General features: G+C 43.8%; 1 protein-coding gene across 1 annotated transcript in view; it reads left to right on the top strand.

Annotated features, from left to right (window-relative positions):
- Positions 1 to 25,000, top strand: part of slc9a5 (solute carrier family 9 member A5) — a gene marked incomplete at both ends in the record, with an annotated part of 42,756 nt that overhangs the window by 15,259 nt on the left and 2,497 nt on the right. The window contains 7 exon segments of the mRNA XM_083653176.1: positions 5,364 to 5,442; positions 6,213 to 6,390; positions 6,593 to 6,813; positions 11,795 to 11,997; positions 14,818 to 14,907; positions 15,884 to 15,954; positions 21,158 to 21,284. Coding sequence (XP_083509302.1) covers positions 5,364 to 5,442; positions 6,213 to 6,390; positions 6,593 to 6,813; positions 11,795 to 11,997; positions 14,818 to 14,907; positions 15,884 to 15,954; positions 21,158 to 21,284 — 969 coding nt within the window.

The raw sequence follows: 25,000 nt of genomic DNA, 5'->3' as shown, positions 1-25,000 counted from the left end.
GTGTGTGTGTGTCCCTCTCTCTCTCTGTGGCTCTCTGTGTGTCTCTCTCTCTCTGTGTGGCTGTGTGTGTGTGTGTGTGTGTGTGTGTGTGTGTGTGTGTGTGTGTGTGTGTGTGTGTGTGTCCCTCTCTCTCTCTGTGGCTCTCTCTCTGTGTGACTGTCACTGGGTTTCCATCCACCTCTGGATATTCGCATTTACCCAAAATGCGAATATAAACTTGAATGGAAACACCAGAAATTCGAATAAAGGTCGAAATATCGCATAAATGTTTTTACGCTTGGAGGGGGTGGATTTATCAGCGTATCGACAGTAGGAAGATGCGAACTTTTGCAATGGAAACAGATTTTGCGAATTAACGATGACTACCAGATGTGACTTCACTTCCGCTTTATGCTACTCCGGGGGAAAATGGTGGCGATTAGCGCCAGGCAGTCTGAATGAAATTGAATGTAACGTTCCCAATTCTATGTATTAAATTCTAAAAAATTACCCTCAACATTTGGGAAGGCTAAGCCACACAACTAGTTCGTTATAATCTAACATCATGCTTTGAAGGCGACTTTACGACGATGACGATGACGGTGATGACTCAATCAAAGCAGGTCTCCGCTGATAGAGATCTCTTACAGGCACACAGGCACGTTACGCCTCCTCCTGACGAGAAGCGCCACCGACTGCTCAACCTGCCGACTCCCAAAACTCGCTAAACAAAACTGAATGGAAACATGCATAAATTCGCATTTTATTTTGCGGATTTTCACAAAATTCGCTTGAATTATGCGATACATTTGGATGGAAACCCAGTTAGTGTGTGTGTGTGTGTGTGTGTGTGTGTGTGTGTGTGTGTGTGTGTGTGTGTGTGTGTGTGTCAGATACAGCTTGTTTCACATGGTGTTCACTCAATAATAAAAGAAACACTTAAAATCCACTAAATAAATTGCTTTAAAGGAGCAGCTCACCCAAAAATGTAAATTGTCTCATCATCGCCTCTCCCTGAAGTGAAGTTAGCTCCTCCCCCTCATGCCAGTGGAGAAACACAGGTAAAGTTAGCTCCTCCCCCTCATGCCAGTGGAAACACAGGTGATGTTAGCTCCTCCCCCTCATGCCAGTGGAAACACAGGTGATGTTAGCTCCTCCCCCTCATGCCAGTGGAGAAATACAGGTGAAGTTAGCTCCTCCCCCTCATGCCAGTGGAGAAATACAGGTGAAGTTAGCTCCTCCCCCTCATGCCAGTGCAAACACAGGTGAAGTTAGCTCCTCCCCCTCATGCCAGTGGAGAAATACAGGTGAAGTTAGCTCCTCCCCCTCATGCCAGTGGAGAAATACAGGTGAAGTTAGTCCAGCCTTCTCCTAAACAACTGAAGTCAGTGGGGACCTAGACTCAGCCCTCAGTCTTAATCCGTTTCACTCCTGTAAGACTGAGAATATTACTATTTAAATCTTTGCATAACGTTAGGTGGCGCTGTTGGAAGCCTTGCATCAGAGAACCAATCATGAGTGCTGTGGGCGGGCCTGCTTTCTGGGGGCAGTTCTCATGCAGAACCGGTGTCTCGCAAAACATCGTCGCATTTGCGGAGAAACATATTAATCACTTAGAAACAAACATAACCTGTTAATAGGACGTGTTTCATCCGGCCCCGGCGGCTAGAGGTCTTTCCCCCAGCGATAAACCCGACTCCCGAGGCTAACGTTACAGAGCCTGCTGACTCCTCCTGACTTCACAGCACGTAGGAAAAATTATTGTAAAATAAACCACAGCTATAAATTTTGTTTGGAGCATATCAGCTTCATGCTCTGTGTTAGGACTATGATAAATGGCGATAAATGGCATTGCCACTACCAAATAAAATTCTAATAATAAATGTAGGCGTGTCTGCTGCCGGCGGTTCTCGCCGGGCTCGAAGAGACAGTTTCTGACAGTGAAATTCCCAGACGTTTGGTGGCGCAGCTCACCAAACGTCTGGGAGCCGAGACTAGTGGGGACCAGATCTCCAGAGTTCCAAGCAAACCTATATTAGATTGACACCATCATTTAGTGACAAATCTGAACTCACAGCTGACTGATTAGTGTGATTGATTGCCTGTTTTTGTTTTTGGAACTCTAAAGAGGTCCTGACTCTCTGTGCTCATTAAAGATCCCATCGGCACTCTTCGCAAGAGTAGAGGTGTAACCCCGGTGCCCTGGGGGGTGTAACCCCGCTGCCCTGGGGGGTGTAACCCCGGTGCCCTGGGGGGTGTAACCCCGGTGCCCTGGCTAAAATCCCACACAGGCCTTCCTTCAATCATGGCCACCTAATCATCCCTCGTTACTTAATTGGCTCATTCAGTCCTCAAGTCTCCATCATGAGAGCAATCGACTTTCCATCTGAACAATAGACCCTTTTCCCTGCAGCCACTGCAGTCTGGATTTAGAGCCAAACGCTCTCTAATTGCTTCTTTATAGAAAAGGTCACATCATGATTGGATAAGGGGGGGGAGGTGTTGTTGGTGCTCTGGGAGGTGTTGTGTTGTTGGTGCTGTTGTTTGTAGATCTTAGGAAAGCGTTCAACACTGTAAATCATGCTGTCTAAGTTAGCGAGCTTTAATTTCTCCCCAGACTCAGAATCTTCATTGTGGAGTGAACTGTTCCGTTAAAGCCCCGCCCCTCCAGTGTATTTAGTATTTTTTAAGATACCTGGCCTGTTGATTTGATGAGCCACACTGTTTGTTGGCCAGTCATTTCTAAGAAAAATATGATTTTGCTAAAAAGGGGGGAGGATGTATGACTCAATGGAATGCTATAGTGATATATGTCATGTCATGATTGATATACATTAAATACAGTACAGTAAATAGCTAGCTTTCGTCTCTGGCGTTAGATAGCTGTTACCTACGTTCGTTAGCTAGCTCAAACCGCCACTGGTTTGAATTCGATATAACTTAACCAGTTCGAGTCACGCTCTTTCGATTAAGCCCACCAGGTTTGATATCTCTTGAACGGTTTGTTAATAATATAGCAATATTGTGTCTTTGTTTTTTTGTTTTTTTTATGGAGCTACAGGGAAACATTACTGTTTCCCGGTCACTTTGATTGTCGCCGCAGACAAAGAGTATATTGAAGGCAAGAGACAAAGCTGTTCTGCTTTTTTGACAACAGCACTGCAACCATGACGTTGCAGTGGAACAAGCTATTAGCCTTCAGTTCTGATCAATGTAAGCTCTTTGGTTCAAATCAGATGACGTGTGACTATACAAGATAGATCTCAGAATGTTCTCGTAGAACACCAACGGTTATACAGGTAGGAAAGCTGACTGGAGGGTGCCTTTAAGTGTGAGTCAGACTGAGCAGCTGAGCCACAGCAGGTAGGAGCCTACAGAGATGTTTGTCTTGGAGCAGCTTAACCATCTTAACCCTGCAGCAGGAGAGCAGCCTCCTAATCCACAGCAGCACTAGGAGCTAATCTCAACGCTCACTGGCTGCTTCACTGCTGCTGTGGGCCTGGAGGGCCTGGAGGGCCTGGGGTGCTGGAGACTGGAGACTGGAGACTGGAAAACAGTGAGGGGGGGGGGGGGACTCACGTGTAGGACCTTAGCTAACTAGCCTGGTAGCTAGCTACTGAGCTACATCGTCTATATTTGACTTTCCTCAGATGATTGTCCGTTAGTTGTTCTCCACCACCGTTCGTTCGTTCGTTAGTCACACTGTAACGTTGACTTTGTGCCGCTAAGGGGCGGTATTGACAATGAACGGGACTTACCCAAGGATGCTACAACTACATCATCACTGGCGGGGGACGTGTTTACTTATTCGCTTGTCCGTTCATATCTTTTTTTTCCAATGATTTTTATTGAAGGACAAACATGGCAAACATGAACAGTCAACATTAATTATTTCCTTCAGATTTTCTTTTTTGACAGCAGATGCCCCTTCCCTCCTCCCACCCCTACCTTGAAAAACCTGACTTATACAGGTTCAGTCAGTGTAGTTTCAATTCTGATTCCCAACAGCAAAGTAAAGCACATCAATACACCACAACAGCAAAATGTATGCCTACATATATACACACCATAGCAAAGGATAAGAAAAATAAAGAAAAATAAAATAAAAGGGGGAATAGACTTAGCCATAATAATACTAAGAAAATCCTAGCACTAAGTTCTTCTCTCATTCCGGGGGGAGTGTTTGAAGGCCAATAAAATAGTCTATCATGCCTTGCCATTTCTTATAGAAACGGTCTACGGAGCCCCTGAGAGTGAACTTAATTTTTTCAAGCTTAAGAAAAAAGACAAGGTCTCTAAGCCAAATAGTGGATGATGGAGGCTTAGGGGACTTCCAGTCTAACAGTATTCTGCGACGAGCTAATAATGATGCATAGGACACAATATCAGCTTGTTTAACGGTTAGAGTAGTGTGGTCTTCTGGAGCTCCAAATAGTGAGATGAAGGTACAGGGTTGCAAATCCTTTCCTAAAATGTCTGACATGGTTCTAAAAACAGAGGTCCAAAAATGACTTAGTTTGGGACAGAAATAAAACATATGAGACAAGTCTGCAGGAGTGTTGTTGCAGCGGTCACATCTGTTGTCAACATTGGGGTATATCTCGGCCAGCCTGGCCTTGCTAAAGTGGGTACGGTGCAGGACCTTAAACTGTATAAGCCCGAGGCGTGCACATGATGTTGATGAATGTATCCTATCAACAGCTGCATCCCAAAACTCATCTGTAAGTTCCGACCCCAACTCGGCTTCCCAGGCTAATTTCGTTTTCAAAAGAGTATGAGTATCTAATGACATGAGGTGATCGTACATTTGTGAAATTATTCGCTTTTGATTCAGCAGGATTTCCAGACATCTGTCCCAAGGTAGTCTGGGAGGTACATGTGGAAAAGATGGGAACCGGGCCTGAACAAAATGTCTCACCTGAAAGTAGTCTACCGAAACTGGTCAATTCCACGCATATTTATCCTTCAAGTTCTGAAAGCTAGAGAAAACATCATTCCTGCGGTACTCTAATTGTAGTGTACATTGTGTAAAGTACAGATTGTATTTATTGTGTATTGTAGTTCTTATATTTTACTGTATTGAGTAAAAACAGGACCGTTACAGTTACTACATTTCAAGATAACACAAAGCAGTAGGAAGCCTGCCAACGCAGCTTCAGAGATAAAAACAGATTCTATTAAACTTTAATGATGTTTTTGAGGAAACTGGGTCATCGTGGTGGCAAACAGTGAAAAGCTCCATCAAAGAAAGATGGAATCTGGAGTAGAGTGGATGGGGCAGTTGTTCTGTCCTCCACTGGAAACGTCCTCAGTAAGTAAAAAGCACTGATCCCAGGTCAGATGTTCACCTCTAACTGATGGGTGTTCTGCTCTCTGTTCTTCAGGTTCTTTATAAAGTCTATATCTCCTTTGTGGAGGTGGGCCCGGGGAACGTTCACACAGCAGACTACTTCAGAGGGGTCGGTGAGTAAAACCTCTCAAACACTGAGGAGCAGGAAATATATTTATATATATTTTTTACTGTAGATCTTACAGTATTATTACAGTAAAACTCCACCCTAAACACTTTAATATGTGTGTTAAAGCAGCTGTTAGTGATGTACTTCACATTCCTGCCTCCATTCTGTAGTTAGTAGTGTTTTTATTCTTGGTGGATAACCAGTCAATCGGTGACATCACCTCCAGATTTTTCTCGCACTAAACTGACAAAAATGACATACCAAACACAAAAAAAAGATAAAAACATGACAAAATATATATATATACTAAACTGACAAAAGAAATGACAAAGGTGGATCAAAAACTGCAAAAAAAGAGACTAAAATGACCAAAAACGGACACAATCTGACAAGAAAGAAAAGCTGCTGCAGAAGTAGATGGCAGTTTGAGGGAAAGTGGATTCACCAAGGAAATTAAACCACAACACATCACATCAAATCTCCTCCTCCTCCTCTTCATCCTCTCCTCCCTCCTAGCCTCCTCTTCCTCCCTCCCCCCCCCCCCCCCCCCGGTTTTTATTTTGCTCTAAACATCTAAAATGTGTAGCCGTTGTCTTCAGGATGGACTGAGGAGACAGACACACGGCTGACATGTTGGTTCCTTACCTGCATCTTAACCTCCTCCCGCCTCTCCTCAAACCCCTCCTCCCTCCCTCTCCTCTAACCACTCCCTCCCTCTTCCTCTCCCCCTCCCGTTCCTCCTCCCCCCTCCTCCCTCCCCCCTTCCTCCCCCAGCCTCCTTCCTCATCGTCAGTATCGGGGGGACTCTGGTGGGTCTGGTGTTTGCCGTCATCCTGGGCTTCATCACCCGTTTCACCAAGAAGGTCCGGATCATCGAGCCGCTCTTCGTCTTCCTGCTGGTCTACCTGGCGTACCTGACCGCCGAGCTCTTCTCCCTGTCCGCCATCCTGTCGTAAGTCACCTGACCACCGAGCGCTCTCTCTCTCTCTCTCTCTCTCTATATATATATATATATATATATATATATATATAAATTCACCTCCCTGTACAGTTGTCATGAATGGGGAAAGTAGCTATAGAGAGAGACCAAAATCGTTTTTTTGAACCAGGCTGTGTATCTGTTGTAAAGTTGTTCCGCCCCTCTGTGTCCTCAGGATGACCTTCTGTGGCATCGGGGCCAACAAGTACGTGGAGGCCAACATCTCTCAGAAGTCCAGGACCACGGTGAAGTACACCATGAAGACGCTGGCCAGCATCGCTGAGACCATCATCTTCATCTTCCTCGGCATCTCCGCTGTGGACAAGAGCAAGTGGGCCTGGGACACGGGCCTGGTGTCCTGCACTCTCATCTTCATCTTCATCTTCAGAGCTGCCGGTCAGTCAGTCACACACATGCACACACTCGCAAAGACGCACGCACGCACGCGCACACACACACACACACACACACACACACACACACACACACACACACACACATTAGCATTATTGAGTGTACCAAATATCAGGACCGCCCTCCTACTACTGCGTCACAAGTAATTTCAATATACGAGTACTTAGGAAAAAAAGGAAAAAAAGTACATATACGTACGTATAAAAAAGTACATATACGTACGTATAAAAAAGTACATATACGTACGTATAAGTACCATACGTAAGGGTTAATGCACGCCGAGGTGTCCATTATCAGAAAATAATGGACGCCACAGAGGCGTGAACCGTCCGACGCGAAAGCCCCGCATATTATGAATGTACTTATTACGTACGTATTATGAACTACCAGCAAACTACTGAAAAATGGAGTTCAACTACATAGTTCAACTACATGTAGGTCACTACTCCCCAACAGCTGACCATCAGCACCAGGACCCTGACAGCAGTTCCGGGACGGACCATGCCATAAATAGAATTTAATTAACTTCAGCTTAGAGAATGAGTGGCAGCTATATGTTGGCTATTTGGTGCTGATAAAACAGAGTATGCTGTACAGATACTGTATATTGGACCTACCATGTCTCCACTTCCTCCCAAACAAACAGAACGTTGCTCTTGCTCAATAGAAAAGTGAGATAATCTGTGATGTTCTGAAAACCAAACTCCTGAGTCTGATGTCGTCTACTGAAAGTACGGCCAATTTGGCGAGAACTGGACAAACCTTTCTCCTCTTTCTTGCCCCATGCTGCTTCTGAAATATGATTTTCTTTTTTCTGATTTCCCCCCCATTTTCTCCCCAATTGTACTTGGCCAATTTCCCCCCTGCTGATGTCCCGGTCGCTGCTCCGCCCCCTCTGTCGATCTGTGGAGAGCCGTAGACTAGCACCACGCTTCCTCCGACGCATGCGCAGTTGCCAGCCGCGTACTGTAGCACGTGGGTTGGAGACGAGGACTTGTTAATTGATAGACTTTTGTTGTTATTACCGGTAGTCTTTTTTGTAATATGACCTAATAATTTGTCATGAGCTATTGAGAGCTATATGAATACTGTGACATTCACTTTTGTGCAAGGGCTGGCATGAGTGTTCCACCTAGATGTGGATTCACTCCAAACTCGGACTTGGACTCAGGTACTGGGGACTCGAAAATTGGGGACTTGAGACTCGACTCGGACTCGAGATATAGTGACTCGACTGCAATGCTGCTTCCAGAATGTCCAGCTAATTTGCTGTTGTTGCTGTAAGCAGACCACCGGAAAGAAGTTGCTGCTGTGCACTTTTTAAATACGGATGTGGAATCTGAGGTTCCCAGTACAATTAAGACAGCATCAGGTTCAATGTGCATATTAAGAATATCGGATAATGGTTTTTTTCCCCCCCAATATTTCGCTATCCTTGGACAGAGAGTGAAGCTATGGAGGAGATCTGCCTCTGCTATATTGCATCTGACACAAGTGAGGAGATGTGTGGACCCAGCGTGCGAAGCCTGTCTGTGGATCAGCCCACACTGAAGGAGAAGAAGATGCCTGGAGTCGATAGAAGAAGCATTCATCTTCCAAGGTCTCCTCATCAGGGATCGTCACCCCCAGCTCGTGTGCCTATGTGCCACTGAAACAGGATTTAATTAACTTCAAAACGAGCGAGTGATGCACTTAGTGACGTCGCTGAGCATCGTTAGTGGGCGCTGAGATGGTGCCGGGTCTGTTGCCTGGCCATGTGACGCTGAGTTAACATGGATGCTATATATAACTGAAGGCACATCAGAGGCACGGTGACCTGCGTCTGGTCCTGGTTAAGAGCCTGCAGCAGCGTCCTGAACAGATGAACGAGGCCGTACAGGTGATGTTATAAAAGCGTGAAGATGATTGTTCATATCTTTTGAACAGAACAGAACAGGTCGTTTCTCTCCTACAAGAACTCAGACTGAGGCAATCATCTCAAGGAAGACTGGCGCACTGGTAGATCCTCTGCCTGCCTACCAGTGTAATATACTACATATTACTACCGTAATTTCCGCACTATAAGCCGCACCGGAGTATAAGCCGCAGCAGCAAAATTGCCGGTTTGTTACATATATAAGCCGCACCGGACTATAAGCCGCGGGTGTTTTTTTTTTTTTTTTTTTTTTTTTTTTAATTGTGTTTTAATGTTTAATTACCATATGTAAGGGTTCGTGCACAGAGGGGATTGTCGAGAAAGAGATGGCTGTTTGAGGAAGCTCCCATTTATTAACATTTCAACAAAACAACATAACACAACACCACCTGTGTTTTTTTTTACAGTGCACACAGTGTCCGCGGTGTGGTGAAAAGAGGGCAAGAGAGGAAATTAAAACAGAAGTGGATTTATAGTTAGAAAGAGTGCTAAAGAAGAGAGAATTCCGTTTTTTATTTTATTTTTTTGCTGAAAAAATCCATAGATAAGCCGCACCGGACTATAAGCCGCAGGGGCCAAAAAACGGGGAAAAAGCCGCGGCTTATAGTCCGGAATTTACGGTAGTTACTTTCACGTGAAAGTAATACTTTCTGTGTAGAGTAACTTGTTACTTATTACACTACTTTTGCATTACTTTCACCAAAATAACAGCAGCAGCAGAATGACATCGCCGCCCCGGAACCATCCCGAAAAATAATTTCAACCGTCTTGAAGTCAGTGTAAACAATCCAAAATTCTAAATGTTATTCTTTTCCTTTGTTACTGTCACCTAGTGGTCATTTGCATAAAAACACACAATTTGATTAGGAAATGATTGTATCTTTATTTAAATGTGATTTGATAATAAATTAAAAAAGTAACTCAATTTGTAACTTGTTACTTGACAAAGTAACTGCTATAATATTACTGAAATCCCATTGGTAATAGGGCTGTGAATCTTCACTGGCCTCACGATTCAATTCGATTACGATTCAGAGGGCTACGATTCGATTAGATTACGATTATTGATGCATCTCGGTGCGTCTTCAATCGATCCATCACTTTTTTTCCCAATACATGATTTATTTTTTCTCACTTTCTTTTTTCTCACTGTGTGGCTACTTTTAAAATAAAAGTGCACTTGGAATTGCATTGTATTGTGATCCAAATAAACAACTGCATGTACTTCCATTATATTTTATTCGATTATAAAAATATATATATATATATATATATATATAATCGATTTTTTACTTTTTTTGAATCGATGCAGAAACGTGCACGTCCGCATCGCGATGGATCTTATAATCGATTATTTTTGACACCCCTAATTGGTAATAAGTTATATTTCTGAGTTACTGCTAAAAGTAATATATTACATGTAATATGTCACTTTTGTAATGAGCTACCCCCAGCACTGCTGCCTACCAACATGAGGGTTGCAGGTTCAAGATTCAAGATTCAAGATTATTTTAATTTGTCCCGAGGGAAATTTGTCTTGGACATACAGGCTGCCACATAGATACACAGTGCCATAACAAAAACAACAACAAAAAAACAATAGTGCATAGCACACCAGTGCCGACATGTGCAAATACACAACCAAAGTGCAAACATCAATAATTTACAGTACAATCAACAATACATTACCTATGACCTGAGTTTAGGAGACTGACTGATATGGGGATGAAAGAGTATTTGTATCTGTTGAGGTGTCTTTTTTTGTTCTTGATTGGGACTCTGTAACGCCTGCCAGATGGAAGCAGTTCGTATTCTGAATACAAGACATGAGAGGGGTCAGCAATGATCTTCCTAGCTTCGAGGTTCGAAGGTTCGAGCCCCCGTGTTACCTCTGGCTTGGCTTGGCGGGCGTCCATACAGGCACTAATGGGGATGTTTGCGCAATTTGAGGGGAATTGGGCCTGGAAGTGGAAAGTCCTTGAAAAGTCCTTGAATTTGATGTTTAAGAGGATGTGGGAGGAACCCAGTTTGAACTGTAATCACCCAATCAGAGAGAAGAATGGCACAGACCAGACTAATCAAGCTGTGTCTGTCTCTCTCCTCCGCTCTCCTCTGCACTCTGTGGCTGAGTGGTCAGTGCAGTCGTCTGTGAGGTGGGAGAGCAGGATTCAAGAGCTGCTGTGGGAACCCTCTGTGAAAAAGTTGATTGAAGAACACTTATCTATCATATCGTAATGTAACAAAATAGGGATGCACCGATCCACATGTTTTCACTTCCGATCCGATTCCGATACCTGAATTTGGATATCTGCCGATACCGATATTATGCCGATACCAATATTTTTCTTGAATATACAGTATAGGCAAAGATTTGGCCAATTAAAGATTTTTTTTTTACAAGAAAAAGCAGACAAAATTAAGAAAATATACAAGACAAAGAAGGATACTATTATACATGAGCAAATTACGCTGTGCGGCCCGCGCTGGAATTGCAAAAAAAAAAAAAAATCAGATTCCGATCCGATCCCTATAACAAATCATATCGCTTTGCATATTGTATTCGTGTATAGTAGTGTATCGTATCTGATAGTGAATCGCATCGCATTGTATCTAACCATAACGTATTGTATCACATCGGATCAAATCATATCATGAAAAAGCATATAGTCCTATCCCTTTGTATACGAGAATTTAATGGCATGTTTCTCTCTCTAGATCTGTAAATGGTAAAATGGTAAATGGCCTGCATTTATATAGCGCTTTTATCCAAAGCGCTTTACAATCAGTAGGTAGTCTACATTCACCCATTCATACACCGATGGCGGCAGGCTGCCACGCAGGGTGCCTACACACCATCGGGAGCAAGGAGGGTTAAGTGTCTTGCCCAAGGACACAACGACGGCAGCGGGGATCGAACCGCCAACCCTTGCGTCATTGGCCGACCCGCTCTACCTCCTGAGCTAAAGCCACCCCCTGTAAGTGCTGATTGTCCTCTGAGCCCATAATAAAAACCTGGCTTTACTCCGCCTCTTTACTCTGCTGCTCCAGGTGTGATTGGTCAGACCTGGATCCTGAACCGCTTCCGCCTCGTCCCATTGGACAAGATCGACCAGGTGGTGATGTCATACGGCGGGCTCCGCGGCGCGGTGGCGTTCGCCCTGGTGGTGCTGCTGGACGGGGAGAAGGTCAGGGCCAAGGATTACTTCGTGGCCACCACCATCGTGGTCGTCTTCTTCACCGTCATGTTCCAGGTAGGAGGAATGCCGCAGAGTGCACGTTACATTCAAAGGTCCAGGACTCACCTTACCTCTGTGATGATTAAGGAGTTAGATGTTCTGTCTATCTAAACATGGTGAAAGTATCAAAAATAAATCCACACAAGTAGAAAAGCCAGCCTCTAAACGAGCTGTTAGCTCGTTTGAGATGTTAACTCATTATCATTTTTAAATAAGTAATAAACTAACCTGGTAGCACACATACCACGAAGGACCAGCGCGGCCGCAACCAAGAGAGGTCGTTGATAGAAAATATGTTGATTGGTTCAGTAGAATGTGAGATTAGCTGCTGACAGTCTCTCTCTCTCTCTCTCTCTCTCTCACACACACACACACACACACACACACACGACGAACGCATGATCTCCTCCAAGCCTTTGCCTGGCAGAGATAAGGTGGTACGGTGGCTCAGTGGTTCAGCAAGAATGTTGTGGGTTCTAACCTCCACCCCGCTCCTTTCTGTGTGGAGTTTGCATGTTCTCCCCGTGTTTGCGTGGGTTTCCTCCCACAGTCTAAAGACATGCTGTGTTTCAGTGTTTGTGTAGTATTGCAATGTAATCTAGTAGGGGTGGGGGAAAAATCGATTCACCTAAGTATCGCGATTTTTAATGTCACGATTTTTTGAATCGATCTTTTATTCCAGAATCGATAATCGCAAAAAAAAAAAATGTGCTTGCAGTCAGGCCACTCACTGAACAGCAGGCCAGACACCGCCTACTGGTTTACTAGTGGTTTTATTACTTTATTAGTTAGTCTGAAGTAATAATTACACTTCAGGGTTAAAGTGGGTGCATCTCATTGTAAAATTGGACTTCAAACGGCCCAAATCTGGCTTCAAACGGCCCAAATTGGGCTTCAAACGGCCCAAATTTCACGCGTGTCGGCCCATATCGGCCTGGCCTGCTTGATGCCCGGCCTGAATTATGATCCCAGTCCGCCCCTGTTTTTAATTATATCGCCCAGCCCTACTCATGATATATAATATACAGTCTCTAGTGTATGATTCAACTTTTCCCATGTTCTAATCTAGTGTAAAAAAGCAAACAAACTGAAAAAAGAAAAGAAAAAAATAAACAAAAATCGCAATAAATCGTAATATCGAATCGCAATAATCGTAGAATCGCAATACTTAAGAATCGCAATATAAATCGAATCGGCACCCAAGAATCGTGATAGTATCGAATCGGGAGATAAGTGAATCGCCACAGCCCTATAATCTAGTACAATGTGTAGTATTTATATGATATGATGTATGTAGGTTATGTTGTGTGTAGTAGATATACTGTCTGACTGTCATGATGCTGTGTAAAGCCCTATCAGACATGCTTGTGATAAGGGGCTATGAAGAGAACTGAAAGACTTGTGGCTGAGAGCTGCATAGTAACAGTAACTAAAGCAGGGCCAGATGGAGAGGCTGGAGATGATAGTAACAGTAACTAAAGCAGGGCCAAATGGAGAGGCTGGAGATGATAGTAACAGTAACTAAAGCAGGGCCAGATGGAGAGGCTGGAGATGGGAGCAGCAGATGGGCTCAGAGAAGCTGAGAGCAGGCAGGGCGAACCAGGCTCGACGCAGGGAAACTGTGGAGGGAAACCAGGCTGGGAAAGAAGGAGCACAGAGGGGAGAAAAAGCGCGAGGCCATCTGGTGGACAGGTGGAGGATGACAGAGAGCCAGACTGTGACAGGACTGGTCAGCTCCCAGTGGGTCTGCAGCAAGGTGGAGGGATCAAGGTTCAGATCCCCACTGATCCTCCGTTAGCTGAACAGCTAGCTTTAACACGAGGAGCTCACACAGACACACACACACACACACACACACGCACACACACACACACACACACACACACGCACACTTCTCTCGATTTAATGGTGGAAAATATTTTGCTTTTCAATTTGTGTGAAGAATATATTAGTTTTGTTATTTCAGTTTTGCAGCATAACTTAAAATACTGTGTGTCAGGTTTCCATGCATTATCACAGTAAAACAGGTCGTAGATCGTAGGAGGTGTTGCGATAATAAGAGAAATCAGTCAAATTAAATCAACTAGAAATTTTGCTTCTAGTCTCGCCCGCTGAACTGTCAGCGCTCATTTCTACCGTGCCTCGTTGGAACGGCCGGCCACCCAATTATATTAGTAAGATATATTTATTTTAAAAACAAACACTTTTTTTCCATTCAGAGTTTCATGTAACTCTGTATTACAGGCCTGATAATGATTCATTTAAAAAATACCAATAATTATGTTTCTCTAATGTTTTTGCTGTTTTGGATTTGGACAGTTGCAGTCATGCGACTTTTCAAGGATGATGACATGTGAATGAACATGTGGTTTTTATTAATAGTCCGGATTACCTAAGACCTGTTTTCTTTTTTTCAAAAGAAAATCACCTTATTTATGTCGTTTCATGTTTGAAGTCTTTGAAAGCAGGATTTTGTGGGATCAACCCTTCTACTTGCTGTGTGGATTCAGAGAGCTTCTAGAGAGCTTCCTCCTCTCCCTGCCTGTGTGTGGATCACTTTGTCACCAAATTAAGTATAAACACGGCTCTAATAACCTCCTGACAAACCTCCACATGCCGTGAAAGCCTCGTCCACATGCAGAAACTATCCTGACTTTTTATAAGACTGTTTCAAACTCTTTTTTTTATTGTCTTTATTGTTCTTTTTTATGGTTCAAATAGAAAGTCAAATTTTTAACAAGTTAAACTAAGGAGCTAAAGGTTATATTTCTAGATAGTGATGTATCTTTCTCTCTCTCCCCCCCCTCTCTCTCTCTCTCTCTCCCCACCTCTCAGGGTTTGACCATCAAGCCTCTGGTGAATTGGCTCAAAGTTCCTCGCTCCACCAACAGGAAGCCAACCATCAACGAGGAGATCCACGAAAGGGTGAGCTCTTCTTCTTCTCCTTCTTCTCTCCTCCATCTGGTTGGCATCTCCACCACTCCCTGTCATTTTAACACTGCCACTTAGGGAGTGACTTGTGACTGGAAGGTTGTTGTTTTCTAGCTGGCTGAGCTCTACTGGTAAGGATTATGGTTAGAGTTAGTCCCACGTGGTCAGAAACAACATCTTACATCATCACTTCCAGCGACGGAGGGTCTGAATGACAAGTGAATGACAATTCATATGTCTGTCAGCCATTTTGTTTTGGTCTGATGGGGCGGTCCTTAACCACTTTTCGAGTGTTGTGCCCGAGACGTAGAGATTTATCTATGGCCGGCTACTGCGAGACTACGCTTAGACTAGACTACGGTTAGACTAGACTACGCTTAGACTAGACTACGCTTAGACTAGACTACGCTTAGACTAGACTACAGTTAGACTAGACTATGGTTAGACTAGACTATGCTTAGACTAGACTACGGTTAGACTAGACTACGGTTAGACTAGACTATGGTTAGACTAGACTACGGTTAGACTAGACTATGGTTAGACTAGACTATGGTTAGACTAGACTACGGTTAGACTAGACTATGGTTAGACTAGACTATGGTTAGACTAGACTACGGTTAGACTAGACTACGCTTAGACTAGACTACGGTTAGACTAGACTACGCTTAGACTAGACTACGGTTAGACTAGACTACGCTTAGACTAGACTACGGTTAGACTAGACTATGGTTAGACTAGACTACGGTTAGACTAGACTATGGTTAGACTAGACTATGGTTAGACTAGACTACGGTTAGACTAGACTACGGTTAGACTAGACTACGGTTAGACTAGACTACGGTTAGACTAACTCTGAAACCAGTCAAACCAGACCTGGGAAACTAAGAACCTAACCAGGAACATGACTTGGACTTTGATGTGTGGACATTTTGGTAAATGAATAATGTCCGTGTGTGTCCTCTGTCCTCAGGCGTTCGATCACATCCTGACCGCAGTGGAGGACATCGCAGGGCTGCAGGGATACCACCACTGGAGAGACAAGTCAGTCATGCTAACCACATGCTACCGTCATGCTAACATCATAGTAACATCATACTAATAACCAGTGTTGGGAGTAACTAGTTACTAAGTAACTAGTTACTGTAACTTAACTACCTTTTTCAGTAACTAGTAATCTAACTAATTACTTTTTCAAATTCAGTAACTCAGTTACAGTTGCTAAAATAGTAACTGGGCTAGTTACTAGTTACTTTAGGACATGAAAATAACGGACAACTTCAGAGGATTACCCAGTTTCTGATCCTCAGACCTAGTCCGGGGAGAGAGCTGCAGCCAGAGCCCCAGAGGCTAAGGACCTTGATAGGCTATAAGCCTCCCCAATAAGCGAATGTTCAATGCCACACTGTGGCACAGCAACACTAACATAATGTGTGCGTTAATAACAATCGAAGCGGGCTTTTAAAAGTAACGCAAAAGTGACTTTCCCTAGTAACTAATTACTTTGAAGTAACTGGTAACTTTAAAGTAATTAAATTACCTTTTGAGAGAAGTAACTAGTAACTGTAACTAATTACCAATTTTCAGTAACTTTCCCAACACTGCTAATAACATACCAACACAACACTTACATCATACTAAAAATTACTTTAGAATAACAACTTTATTATAGCACCATACTATCAAGTCAAGTTTATTTGTATAGCCATAATTCACAAGTATGTCTCAGAAGGCTTTGCAGAGAATGTGTCTAGCTAGGTCTAGCTAAGCACTATCAGTAAACAGGATTGAACAATCTTATATTAGAGAGGTAAGGAGAGAGATGGGGGGAAGGGTAGAGAGAGAAGAGAGAGGGGCAGAGAAGGGAGAGAACAGGCGGGGGAGGGAGAGAAGAGAGAGCAGAACAAACAGGGTATACTATACTGGGGCTGGGCGATACGTTTGAAATCAATATCACGCTAATCACAAGGATTATTCTCGATACCAATATCACAATTTATTTTTTATTTTTTATTAATTCGTTTATTTGTCAGGGACAATGCAAGACAACATTGTAACAAGTTACAGTAACATGAAACATAATGCGATGTATATAGGATAATAGCCAAGGCTAATTTGCAATCCCTGTCCCTGGGTAGGCTTTTCTAATAAAATACATAATCTAAACAAAGTGCAAACATAAAAATTGTGACATGATCATACAAAATGTACAGTAAAATTACGCAACTACATCGGTGATCAATGGTCGCAGGTTTGATTTTGCTTCAGCCAGTGTTTCACCTTTTCATTAAAGCTTTTCAGATTAGTTTGCATTTTTATTTCTGTTGGTAGGGAATTCCATATGTGTATCCCTTTTACTGAAAAGGATGACTGACCGAAGGTAGTTTTGCGTTGGGCCACTCTACAATTGCCAATTCTGTTGCTGTTTATTTTTGTGACATATGGTGAGACGAGACAAGATTATTCACACATTTAAAAATCAATTTGACAAACGAAAACTTAATGAAGCTGTCAGAACTGAGCAGCTTGTACTTGTGTAGAATTATACAGTGGTGCCATTTCATTTGTTTTCGATCCATTATTATCAGTGCCTGTTTGTACAGTGATGTGACAGGTTTGACAGCTGCCTGTGAAGCCTGGGCCCATACAGTTACATAGTAGGATAAGTGAGAAAATATCATGGCATGCATAAACAGTTGAGCTGCCTTGAGAGGTATGTAATGTCTTATCATTCTAAAGCAGTTCAAATTTATCTTGACTGTTTTGCTTATTTTTTTCACATGTTTGTCAAATATTTGACAAATTGTCAAATTTGTCAAATATGGTTCATGTAAGCAAAATCACATTTAACTCATTGAGTGCCAGCCACTTTTGGAGAACGGACGCTCCCAGTGCCAGAGTTTCAGAGCGTTTTCAGTGATTTCTCGAGGCCCACAGAATATTGTGTGATATTACTATGGAAACACCGAACACGCACAAAGAACGAGCTGACTCTATTGTATCATCAGCAAAAACAAGTTTATTGATACCATTTTCCGTTCTTTAGTTATGAGCCGGAGAAGATAGGTCGTTTTGAGCAAATACAGGCGTTTCAAATTAGAAGCTGAGTTATTCCGCCTTTTGTGAAATTAAGCATTTCAAGCACATTCACTGACTCTGAAGATAATATTTTCTGATGTAGTGACGTGGTGTAGTTGTGTGGTGCCTGCGTGCCCCACCCCCCTCCCCCCCCCCCCCCTCAGCTGCAAACTCCTCCCCACACTAACACACAGCCTAACACGCACCCAGTCTATTTTCGGAGCCTCCGTTTTTGTGCGCCGGCTCCCAGCGTGACACGGAAGAGCCAAACCGGACTGCTGAGAATGCTTTGGCCCTTCGGCGTCGGGTGCTGCTTTTCTGGCGGCTAATCGTGTAGAGAAACTATACAGCAGAGACAGAGAGGCTCAGTTGTGGGCGCGGATTGACTGCTGTTCACAGCCAACGTCAGCTCCAGACAGAGCAATCTATATGGCTCTGGCTGCAGCATGAGCGGTTTCTTTTTCATTACGGGGCTTTTTCCTGCTGTTTTCCGGACCTTTCTCTAATCTGGAGAGCACTGTCGCCACCTAATGAGTCCGTAAAATAGGTTATACACCTTCAATAGCTACAATATTTGTACAGGAGATGCAGGAGGCTTTGATCCACGTCCCACCGTCAAAAAACATTTTTTTTTTTTTTTTTTTTTAACAATTTTATTTTCCTTTTTCACAAACATACAGTTGTCAAACATTCAGTTGTCAATCTTAATTAGTTTGCATGTTCATTAATTTCACCCTTAATCCCCCCCCCCCACCCCAACCGCTATACATACATTGAGTTAAAGTAAATTAAAATAATAATCACCAGATATTCCTTAGCTAAATAAACAAAACAAAACAGAAACAAAACAAAACAAAACAAAACAAAACAAAACAAAATATATGTTACATAATTTACTTATCAAGTAAAGACGTAATCGGTCCCACACTTTCAATTAGCCAATACAGGTTCCACATAGTCACTTTCCAGAAATTCCAAGAAACGTCTCCAGATTGCTTGAAAGGCTTTAGGTTTTCCCTTGATAGCAAAAGTCAGTTTTTCCATAGCAAGACAATTAGATAGTTCCCTGAACCATTGATTGATCTCTGGTTTATCTGGATTTTTCCAAAATATTGCCACTGTGTGTTTAGCTTGGAGAAGACAACATATGATCAATTTCTTCATGTTCTTATCAATATATAGCTCCTTCGGGAACAGACCTAGAATGCACAGCCGTGGACATATAGGTAGCTTCACAGATATTATTTGTGACAATATATTAATTACTTCATTCCAAAATTCCATAATTCTTGGGCATTCCCATATACAATGAAATAGTGTACCTTTCTCCACATTACACTTTACACATTGGTCTGGAATATTGGCATCAAAATGATTAAGTAAAGCCGGAGTAATATATGTTCGCATAATCCACTTGTACTGTAATAATCTGAACCTTGTATTGACTGAACCTGAGCATTATAACAAACGTCTTTCCATTCATCATCGTCTATCTCTATATTCAGATCATTACTCCAAGCCAATCTTTTACTTTCTGAGGATTCCTGAGACATCTCAACAAATGTGTTATATATCAGAGATACCTGCCCACGACCTTTAGAGTAATCTATCAGCATCTTCTCCAAATCCGAGAGAGGTGGCAATTCGGTTGAATTGTTTTGTGTCTTTGATATAAAGCTCCTAATCTGCAAATATTAAAAAAAATGTATTGGCGGTAAATCAAATTTTTTACAAAGGTCAGTAAAGGTCAAAAATGTCTCTTCATCATCATACAAATCCTTAATTTTACATATACCTTTGTTTGCCCAAGTTTTGAACCCCAAATCATATGTCCCCGGTGTAAAGCTTCTATTTCCCCATATGGGTGAGAATTGTGAGAGTTTTGCATCCGAGTCAAGATATTTCTTTGCTTTAAACCATACCTCCACTGTATTTCTTACAAAGGGATTTTGTGTTTTTTTCTTTAGATTCTTAAGAGTGTCAGAATACAGGTAGAGATTCAGAGGCAAAGGTGAAAAAACGCATTTGACGTCGATCGACGTCCTTGGCACTCTACGTCACTATTTACTTTGATGTCGATCGACGTCCTTGGCACTCAATGAGTTAATATTCAAATGATCATATTATCATATATTGTAATGACCTGGCAATGTTCATATCATCACGATATGATGCCACTGAAAGACAACAAACGATAGTACTGATATCGCCCAGCCTTACGGCATACAGCTGTTACTCATTCCGCCCGGCCACTCCGCAGCAGCACTCGCACCACACCGACACCGAGGCAACAGCGGCACCCTAGAACCGGCAGCAGAGCGTCCAAACCAAACGAGCAACAGCTGCAGACATTCTGACTAATCTAACCTTAACCGGAACTAACTAGTCTCTCAAGCCAGACTAGCTCTTCTACAATATTCCAACTCTCCATAGGCAGTCTGTACGTTTGCCTATTAGAATTTGGGACAGACCAGAAGAAAGTTCAATGGTATTCGACCAATCATGACACATGTAAACATAAGTGAGGCAGGTGATTGGGGAAACTCTCTCCTTTGTATTTGTGACATCACACACACACACACACACACACACACACACACACACACACACACACACACACACACACACACACACACACACACACACACACACACACACACACACACACACACACACACACACATTCACTCACTCACTCACTCACTCACTCACTCTCACACACACACACACACACACACACACACACACTCACTCACTCACTCACACACACACACACACACACACACACACACACACACACACACACACACACACACACACACACACACACACACTTTCTACAGTCTATGCTCTCCTCTCCTCTCCCCTCTCCTCTCCTCTCCTCTCCTCTCCTCTCCTCTCCTCTCCTCTCCTCTCCTCTCCTCTCCTCTCCTTTCCCCTCCTCTCCTCTCCTCTCCTCTCCTCTCCTCTCCTCTCCTCTCCTCTCCTCTCCTCTCCTGTCCTCTCCCCTCTCCTCTCCTCTCCTCTCCTCTCCTTTCCCCTCCTCTCCTGTCCTCTCCTGTCCTCTCCTCTCCTCTCCTCTCCTCTCCTCTCCTCTCCTCTCCTCTCCTCTCCTCTCCTCTCCTCTCCTCTCCTCTCTCCTCTCTCATCTCTCATCTCTCCTCCTCAGATGGGAGCAGTTTGATAAGAACTACCTCAGCAAGTTGCTGCTGAGGAAGTCGGTGTACCGGAAGAGTGAGCTGTGGGAGGCCTACCAGAAGATCAACATCAGAGATGCCATCAACGTCATCGACCAGGTGAGGGGGCTGGTGGGGCGTATGAGGGAAGAGTTTGTTAAGAAGTGATGGAGATCAAAGCGTAAAGGAGAGAGAGTCACATGCTGGTTTGGAGAGCGAGGAGAGTCTAAAAGAGAAACCACCTCATCAGGACAGAGGAGCAGATCTTCAGATGTCTGAAGCTCCTCTGTGAAGAGCAACCTGGTGTCTCTCTCCAATTCAACTTCACCTTCTGCACAGTAAGTTTGGAATGTGTGAATGGAAAAAGAATAGTTTCTTTTTCCATTCACACATTCCATGCCAGGTAAAAATAAATCTGTGAAACAGGTGGGGGGGGGGGGGGGGGGGGGGGGGAGTTTTGACAGGATAATTTATAAGTTACTTTTCCCCCCATCTGTGAAAACAGGTGAAAAACAATGATTTACTGTAACAGGCCTTTAGAAAATGTGGGGTAGTGGTGCGCTCTTGTGGCCGAAATGAGTATTAGAACAGCAAACAGAAAGAGGATCTCAGCAAACCTTTTTTTCCACCTGATCATAAACACACCTGATCATAAACACACCTGATCACCTGATCATAAACACACCTGATCACCTGATCATAAACACAGGAGAGAAATCAATTCAGATCAGGCTTGGAAAGTGGATCACCAGATTTCAGGCAATTGAGAAAAAATGGAATACCTCTCAGGACTTTCAAACAAACTAGCATTCAAGACTGTCCAGAGCAGGGGTGCCCAAACTCTTTCCCATGAAGGGCCAAAACTCAATCTGGGTGGAGGGCCGAGGGCCAAAAATAAACGTTGTGGAATTACATTAAAATGTATTGTGTTTTATAGAAAATTAACATTCTAAATCTAAAATAACATTTCAATATAATAATCTACTTTTGATCTGTTTGGTAATTGTAATAATTTGCAATTGGTTATATATATTTAAAAAAACATCTGCATTTGTGGGGAGCTTAAACATTTAATCAGTAAACACCCAGTTAAAAACAGTTGTATTTTCCACCTTTGTAATCAAGAGAGAAATTTGACTTAATTCACAACTTGAAAAATCCTCAAGGTACTTTGAAAATCAGCTTTATTGTCCATCTTTTGTAAAAAAATGTGCCATGACAATTTGCAGGGATGCAATCTCAGGAGTGAACAAATGTATCCGCAGCCACATTCAGACACTGTTTCACAAAGTCACCACATGAAAAAGCTCGTCCACCCTTTGCAATCAGTGCAGATATCTGATAACTTGCCCGAGTTGCATTCTGGAGAAAAAATCGGGGGGGGGGGGGGGGGGGGAGAACTGAGAACAGCTGGGCGATGTCCTGCCTTCTCCTGAGTCGCTGAGTGGTTTTCCAGAACGTCTCTGAGGTGTTTGAAAGTCAGCAGCAGCAGCTGCAGCCTCTCTGGCTGCTGGCTCCTCTGCTGAGTCAGGAGGAGTCTTCTCTCTCTTCTCCTCCTTCAGCTCCACAGCCTCCACAGACTCCTCTGCTCAGTCAGGAGGAGTCTTCTCTCTCTTCTCCTCCTTCAGCTCCACAGCCTCCACAGACTCCTCTGCTCAGTCAGGAGTCTTCTCTCTCTCCTCCTCCTTCAGCTCCACAGCCTCCACAGACTCCTCTGCTCAGTCAGGAGGAGTCTTCTCTCTCTTCTCCTCCTTCAGCTCCACAGCCTCCCTCAGCTTCTCTCTCTTCTCCTCCTTCAGCTCCACAGCCTCCCTCAGTCTTCTCTCTCTTCTCCTCCTTCAGCTCCACAGCCTCCCTCAGCGCTCCTGTCCGTCAGCGGGCTGTTGGGTCACCGCTGTGACAGGCACAGATTTGTTTGATTTAGCTGTTTGTTTTTTCTGCCTGTCTTTAATTGAAAACGTGTAGGAACCCTGTATGTAAGTTGGTACCTCTCAACCTCTCACACCAGCTCCCCCTGACAGTTTACATTCCATGTTCTTGGCTTTGGGAGATGTTCTTGAAGATCTTGTCGAGCCACTCAGAGGGATCCTCTTGAATCGCTCTCTGTCTCACCCCTCACCTGACAGCCTCACTGAGGGGGACAAACCCCTCTGCCATCAGAAGGTTGTGACTGCGTTTTGCCAAAGATGGGATATAGTACAGATAGATGTGAAAAATAGGTCAGTTTTAGGTTCAACCAACTCCAGACTAAATCAAACAGACTGTAGCTGAAGTAAACTACAGTACACTGAAAGGAAACCAAGGAGACAGTTTCACTGTATGTTCCATAAATGTCCACTAGATGGCAAACCTCTCTAACACAGAAAGACTGCAGATTATTCTTTGGCTGTTCCATCTCTCTCCTCTTTAGACAACCACCCACCTCCTCCACACCCACCTCCTCCACACCCACCTCCTCCACACCCACCTCCTCCACCCCACCTCCTCCAGACCACTATACCACTCCCTTGTTAAAAATACATACTTCTGCATGCGCTGGGACGCGTCATCAGTGATGTTAACCGGGGTCGTAAGGTGTTTCGGGTCTGTCGAACATCATACACCCTCGCCCAGTAGACCCAGCCGAGGCCGATTAAGACCCCGACCCGCATCCCAGAAGCAGCCGCACTCGGATCAGCCCTCCTACTCTGTCTGCAACGTTGCCCGCGGAAGGGCCGATCACGCCCAATCCGCTGCAATAGAGCTAGTACATTGCACCATTGAAAGACCCTTTGGTGCATGGAGGCTCTAAGGCTCTATGGGTTGTCTCCTGGCCGCTCTCCTCCTTCGTCTCACCAGGCCCTCCCCGGGGCAAAGGCATCCAGAGGCAGAGAGGATGCCTCTAGAAAGGCCTGTGCGCTGCACGTCATTCGGCTGCGCCGAGCACCTCGCTCTAGCCTGAAGGACCCCAGGCCGCGCCGATATTATACCTCCACCCCACCTCTCCCCTAGTGGTCAGTACAGCACAGTGTGTGAAACTACCACAATGAATGATAGGAAATTAGAGATGCACGATATATTGACAATCATATCGGTATCGGCCGATGTTAGTAAATGTTTTACATATCGGCATCGGTCCGATGTTACAATGTTAATATCGGTTATCGGTATCGGACAAAATTTTCACATTGAGAGGAAACAATGTGGTACATTTATGATTTATGGGCTTTTCCAAATGTTTTGGAAATCAAGAAATGCATTATTTTTTTCAAATTCACAGTGTTGAGATGTGTTTTTCACTATGTACAAAACAAGACTGTAGGCTAGGTTTCTTCTTCTTCTATCTGCTTTGAGTTGCACTATCTATCAATGTGTTTAAGAAATGTATGAACACATGACTGTGATAGAGGCGGGTATGCTCCAATCACAACAAGCCCCGCCTCCTCAGTGGTGATGCTGTCGCTGCAGGAAACAGTGTGGCTAATAAAAGGGCCGGGGGGGGAGCACGGCCCTCCCTGGATAAATAAAGGTTGGAGGCGGGCATCGTAGGCGCGGCCATGACAGTTCCTTTATAGCCGTGAAGTTTTATCCTCTAATAATTCATAAAACCCAGTCAGGAAGACCACTTCCTGAGACCCTGACTCTCTGCTCCTCGCCCTCCTGAGGGGAAGCTAAGTGCTAATATTAGCGCTGAGTTGGAGGTCAGTTTCGTGTCGGCCCACCTAGAAACCTGGAAACAAAACGACATGAAATACTGTGCCATGTTTTATGGCGGGGGGAGAAAGAAAAATACTGTCGACAGGAATGTTTTATGAAGCTTCCTTTAAAAGCGGTCTGCTCCTCGTCCTTCAACATCA

Source organism: Poromitra crassiceps (assembly GCF_964638095.1).
Source record: "Poromitra crassiceps genome assembly, chromosome: 16".
NCBI lineage: Eukaryota > Metazoa > Chordata > Actinopteri > Beryciformes > Melamphaidae > Poromitra > Poromitra crassiceps.
Note: the sequence above shows the minus strand (reverse complement) of the source record. Positions and strands in the feature narration are given on the sequence as shown.